We start from the raw sequence: 6,378 nt of genomic DNA on the forward strand, positions 1-6,378 counted from the left end.
ATTAACATTTTATATTTATATTATATAATTAAATTAATTATATATATATATATATGTATATATGCATATCTCAAATATAGATTGCAAAACTCCAAAACATCATGTGCCATTGAGTGTATACTAAATAATTAACTTATAATTCCTTCAACTTATATGCATGCCACTATCATATTCACATTGCTGCCAAACATGAATAAAAAATTATTTTTAATATATCATTTATCTCCAATAAACTCATCTTGTCACTAATTTAAAAAGTTACTTTTGATACATTAGAAAGAAAATGAGATTCATTTTTCTATTTTTTCTTAAAAAAAATTTGGGAGGACTGAGAATCCACACATCAGTTATGATTAAAGTTTAGGCTATGTTGAATTTTATCTAAATTTAAACAAATTTAAATATAAAGTTTCAAATTTGTGTCCTCAAATACAATATAATTTAAAAATCTTGATAAGTCAATATAGAGAAATGATGCGAAAAGCTTGATGAAGATGACACTACAATGATAGATTTAAATAATTATCTCACAAAGAGAACTAGTTAACCACATATATTTTGTCATTTATATAGTTTGTATTATCAAACTATATTAGAATCTTCTCTTTGTAAAAAGTAAGGGATTATAGTTTTATTAGTGCTCGTCAACCTCGAGTTTGTTAAAATTTTAAAAAGTAGGCACATATCTTACATTATTGTAATTATTTAAAAAATTACAAATAAAAATAAAACTATTTCTAAAGGTAAATAAATTTTCACTATTTTTATTTTTTTCGCATACATATGTTGTAAAATAAAAAAATAGTTTACTTTTTTATAATTTTTTTTTAAAAAATTCTTGAATAGAAGAATGAAAACTATTTTCCAACAAATAGACAAGTCCTTACTTTTCAATTTCAAGATTCATGCTCTAAAAAGGATGGACGTAGTTTTTACCACTCTCTATTCTTAAACTCACTACTTACTCTATTAGATAAATTACATGAATAAGGGCATGTAATGTTTTTACTCATTTTTAAAACATTAAATATAAATGAAAATAATTTCTTGATGACAGTGACTTAGGAATGATTATGGACTAGTTTATATATATATATTGTATTTTTTATGATGTCTAATATCGTAAGCTTATCGACAAATTTCAGTTTTATTTTGGACACATCGAAAATAAGAATTTAATTACTACTTTAACTTCAACAAGTACTTGCAATTAAAGTAAGGTAAGTTTCGATTGTTTCAAATATGTATTTGTATTTATTATGTTTATTTACTTACTAGCTAATTAAGATATTAAGGACAAACATTTTAAAAGTAATTAATTACTCGAGATAAATAAGGGATGTTATGTACACATCCCGTGTTTTCATTGATTAGTTTGGTGAAATATTTTTTTGTGTATGTAATTTTTAGTGTTTGATATTATGAGCTCGTGATGCCGTATTGATATTTAAAATTTAAGTAACTTCATTTAAGCGAATTTTCTTATTTAATGTAACAAATCCTTTTATATTTCAACATAATGTACGATAATCTTGAAATATATAGCCCTTTTATTTGCATATATGCATGTCAAAAGAATAAATTTCTTTTTCGATTTGAAAAATTTTGATCTCCTTGAAAATAAAAAGTACTATCTACAAATGTTGGGCATAGTTTGGTTAACTGAACGATGCCCTCAAACCGTTAACCGAACCAATGTTTCGATTCTCTACAAAATGCGAATTGAAATTAGGTCGCTTAAAATGGTAATTGAAATTCGGTTGATAGATCTTTAAATTAATTTCCATGGTTAATTGAACCGAACTGTTAAGTATAATTTGAAAATTTAAAGACACTACAAACAGTATTTTTTCTTTGATAATAATGAATATGTAAATTTAAAATATTTAACATAAAATTTGAAGCATGAATATTAGATTAATATACTTTTTTTAATTTAAAATATTAAAAATTAAATGATATTATACATAATATGCATTATATATATATATATATATATTTAGAGTATACCGGTTTGGTTTGGTTAATTGTGATTATTGAATGGCCCAAATAAAAACCAAACTGATAAATGAAAAAAATTAAAATTTTGTGACCAAAATTGAACCAAAGAAATGGTTAACCAATTTTTCGATTTGGTTTGGTTTGATGTTGCGGTTCGATTTTTTATTATGAAACATAGAATCTTAAGTAATATCAATTAAACAAATAATAAATAAATTTTATAAACTGAAATAGTCAAAACTATTCAAGTGACACAATTGAAATTAAACATTGAATTTCTAAAGATAGTAATAATAAACCTGGAAATGGAAAAAAAAAAATTTATTTTCAAGAACTAAACAGACCCTAAGTGTACAACAATACCAAGTTCTACAGATTATTATGCATACAGAGTATATACACATACTAACAGAGACACAAACATACATGGCATAGGTAACTGATTTGTGAAGAAAACTTAGGTTTATAAATATAGATATATTCATGGATCTTATGATACTTCATTGCTTTCACTAAAATTGTACGTAAATTAATTTAGTAAATTAAAAAAACTAACCTTCCTCTAGATGTAGCAATGAACCCAAATAGTCGGAAAGAAAATATGAAACAAATCAACTCAAAACAGAAAATAAATCTCAGTAAGTAAAATAATATATTCACGTTTTTTCTAAATAAAAAAAAACATGCCCTATCTTCAGCCCTTAAATAGCCTCGCCTTCGCCTTCGCCCGAACGGTCACCTGCCACCTCGAACGGTAACCTGCCACCTCGAACGATCCTCTCTGCAAGCTCAGTTCGAACGGTCCTCTGCAACTCCTCTGCGATATTATCTTCTGAGAGAGCTCAGGAAGGATTTGAGTAGACGAAGCAAATCTTGCAGGACTATCCTGCGAGATTTACCACGTGTCACAACGCGGATGGATTTCAGGTGCAAATCTCACAGCTTGGTCCTGCGAGATTTCCGTCACGCGTCACGTTCCAGTTCGATTCCCTCATTAAATCTCGCAGCTCGAAGCTGCGAGATTTGGTCTAGAATTGCCACACGTCACCTGCCCGCTGTTTCTCTCGTTGTCACGCGTCGAAGTCAGAGCGGCCCATGAATTTAAATCTCGTAGCATGAAGCTGCGAGATTACGTGAGAAGCTGTGAGATTTGGTCCAGAGTTGTCACGCGTCACCTGCCCGCTGTTTCTCTCGTTGCCACGCGTCGAAGTTAGAGCGGCCCATTAATTTAAATCTTGCAGCATGAAGAAATTACGTGAGCATTATTTTGGGAAAAATTTTCCCAATCAGAGTGTTATTTTATATTTTATTTCTTTTTAATTATAGAAGGGTAAAAAACTAAAACAAAAACCCCAAACAGAACCTATGATTTGTAATTCCACCACTATACTACGCCCAAAAATAAATAAACATATAAATAAAGCTTCCCATTTCCCCATCATGGCAGTCTGGCAGACTAAATCGCACTGGGAAAAATGGCTTTCTCCGCAGCGATTACACCCCTGCCCCACATCTATCTTCCGGCCAGACGCCGGCCGACCACCCGACCAACAATTCGATGCTCTTCTTCTTCTTCGATTTCGATGAAGACCCAGTTCGATCTGCGAACCTACTGGATGACCCTGATCGCGGAGATAAACCAGAAGCTGGAAGAAGCCATTCCCGTGAAATACCCAGACCAGATCTACGAGGCCATGCGCTACTCCGTCCTCGCCAACGGCGCCAAGCGCGCTCCCCCCGTCATGTGCGTCGCCGCCTGCGAGCTCTTCGGCGGCTCTCGCCTCGCCGCCTTCCCCACCGCCTGTGCCCTCGAAATGGTACTCTCTCCAATTGATCCCCTCACCCTTTTGTTTCTTGTGGATTTCCTGAATTTCCAAAATTGGAAGTAGATAAGCTCTCTGGCCCATATCCGTGTTCGCCTTGGACTATCTTACCTGGTTTGTATCTTTTTAATTCTTGATAACAATTACAAATCTATCAAAAAATTAAGCAGAACAAATTTTCATTTCAGTTCAATTATCTCTTCTAACGCCCAATTTCAGAAACAGGACAAAGAAAAAGGCGGAACATTACACTGGTTTATTGTGCAGGTCCACGCCGCTTCGCTAATCCACGACGACCTGCCGTGCATGGACGACGCGCCGTCGCGGCGGGGGAAGCCCTCGAACCACGCCGTCCACGGCGTCGACATGGCGATTCTCGCCGGCGACGCCCTCTTCCCACTAGGGTTCCGCCACATCGTTTCGCGGACGCCACCGCATCTGGTGCCCGAGCCCCGGCTCCTCCGCGTCATCGCCGAGATCGCCCGCGCCGTAGGATCTACCGGCATGGCAGCCGGTCAGTTCCTTGACATCGAGGGGCCGCCGGACGCTGTCGAGTTTGTCCAGGAGAAGAAGTTCGGGGAGATGAGCGAGTGCTCCGCCGTGTGCGGCGGGCTCCTGGCCGGCGCCGACGACAAGGAGATCGGGCGGCTGAGGAGGTACGGCCGCGCCGTCGGCGTCTTGTACCAGGTAGTCGACGACGTACTGCGGGAGAAGACGCAGGATCAAAAAGGCGAGGAGGAGGAGAAGAAAGGGAAGAGCTACGCTGGGGTTTACGGCGTAGAGAAGGCCATGGAGGTGGCGGAGGATCTGAGGGCTCAGGCGAAGCGAGAGCTGGACGGGTTCCAGATGTACGGTGATCGAGTGGTTCCTCTCTACAGCTTCGTTGACTACGCAGCTGATAGGGGTTTTAGTTTCAGTGGGTCCACTTGATGATGTTTAGTTCTTGGCCGTTGATTTGGTTCCAGTGTCATGCATAAATGAAATTTTTGAGAAAATGTAATGAGTAATTTTATTTTGGGCAAAAGTTACTGAGAAACAAACAGAAAATAGTAACAATATTAATAAGAGTCATATTTGCTCTCATGAATGATTTTAGAGGGACATGGTAAAGAAGTTTCATAGGTTCCTCTTAGAATATGACTTTATGAAAATAAGAGACATTAGTTTTGTTTACGTGCAGTGATTTTAATCTTTCGATCAACAAAATAAATAGCACAAAGAACATTCATAAAAAATATATAGATGAGAGATTTTACGTGGTTCGGCAAGATTGCCTACGTCTACGGAGCGTGTACCTAGAGAAAAATTCACTATGAAACGATAATAGTACAAGATCTTATCAGACTCTCCTCGATCCCAGATCTCATGTACACCCCTTCACATCAAACCGGTGAAAAAAAATTCTTCCTAGAGAGAAAACTCTCTCTAACTCTCCTTACACAAAATGACAAGCAATACACTCTTTTCCCCATGACTTACAAACATGTATATGACACCATACAACTGTTGGATTTAGAGACGATCCAATGACTGTGATAAAAGCCACAATAAATAAATAAATAAATAAATAAAACATATTTTTTTAATAATTTCCACCCGGACTTTTAATCACAGTCAAGCACAACATTCCATCCACATGCTCTAGGATGCTCTGTCAACAATCAACAAGAGACTAAATTAACTAAGTTCAAACAGAGCTTGAACTTAGCTAATTGCAACAGGCTTCGTGAGCATATCTGTAGCATTTCCATCTGTGTGGATCTTCAATAATTGTAACTTACCACTTTCAACCCAACCTCTAACTGCATGATACTGCATATCAATATGCTTCGTGCGAGAGTGGTAGACCTGATTCCTTTCCAAATGGATCGCACTCTAACTATCACAAAATATGTGTAACCTATCTTGCATAACATCAAGTTCCTGAATCAGTCCAGTTAACCACAAAGCCTCCTTACTTGTCTCTGCCAAAGCTATGTATTCAGCTTCTATAGCAGACAAAGTTGCAGTAGGTTGCAACATAGCCTTCCAACTAATGGAACCACCGGTCATGGTAAAAATGAAGCCAAAAGTAGACCTCCTCTTATCTAAATCACCTGCATAATCGGAGTCCACATAACCTTGAACATTACAATCATCAGTACTTTCAAACAAGATACCATAATCAGAAGTGCCACGCAAATATCTGAAAATCCATTTCACCGCATTCCAGTGCATTCTACCTGGATTAGCCATATATTTGCTTACCAAACTAACTGCATATGACAAGTTCGTTCTATTACATACCATAGCATACATTAGACTCCCTACTGCACTGACATAAGGCACACTAGCCATATCCAACTTATCCTCATCAGTAGAAGGACACAGTTTAGCAGACAATTGAAAATGAGCAGCTAGAGGTGTACTTATTGGTTTAGCCTTATCCATATTAAATCTTTCCAAAACCTTCTCAATGTACTTACCCTATGACAACCACAACTTTTTCTGTTGTCTGTCCCTCCTAATTTCCATGCCAAGGATCTTTTTAGCTGCACCAAGATCCTTCATCTCA

At 36.4% G+C, this 6,378-nt stretch overlaps 1 protein-coding gene across 1 annotated transcript; it reads left to right on the top strand.

Annotated features, from left to right (window-relative positions):
- The first annotated feature begins 2,634 nt into the window (after positions 1-2,634).
- LOC131156598 (heterodimeric geranylgeranyl pyrophosphate synthase small subunit, chloroplastic) lies at positions 2,635-4,907 on the top strand. Its single transcript, XM_058110408.1, has 2 exons — positions 2,635-3,818; positions 4,092-4,907. Exons 1-2 carry the CDS (start codon positions 3,477-3,479, stop codon positions 4,752-4,754), a joined length of 1,005 nt encoding a protein of 334 aa, XP_057966391.1. The 5' UTR covers positions 2,635-3,476; the 3' UTR covers positions 4,755-4,907.
- Positions 4,908-6,378: the final 1,471 nt, after the last annotated feature.

This window comes from Malania oleifera, chromosome 5 (genome assembly GCF_029873635.1).
Source record: "Malania oleifera isolate guangnan ecotype guangnan chromosome 5, ASM2987363v1, whole genome shotgun sequence".
Taxonomy (NCBI): Eukaryota; Viridiplantae; Streptophyta; class Magnoliopsida; order Santalales; family Ximeniaceae; genus Malania; species Malania oleifera.

Excerpts from the sequence above, each read along its gene's own strand:
- LOC131156598 (XM_058110408.1), top strand. The coding sequence starts at position 3,477 with ATGGCTTTCTCCGCAGCGATTACACCCCTGCCCCACATCTATCTTCCG. Across the intron at positions 3,819-4,091 it reads CCGCCTGTGCCCTCGAAATG|GTCCACGCCGCTTCGCTAAT; the intron begins GTACTCTCTCCA and ends TTTATTGTGCAG.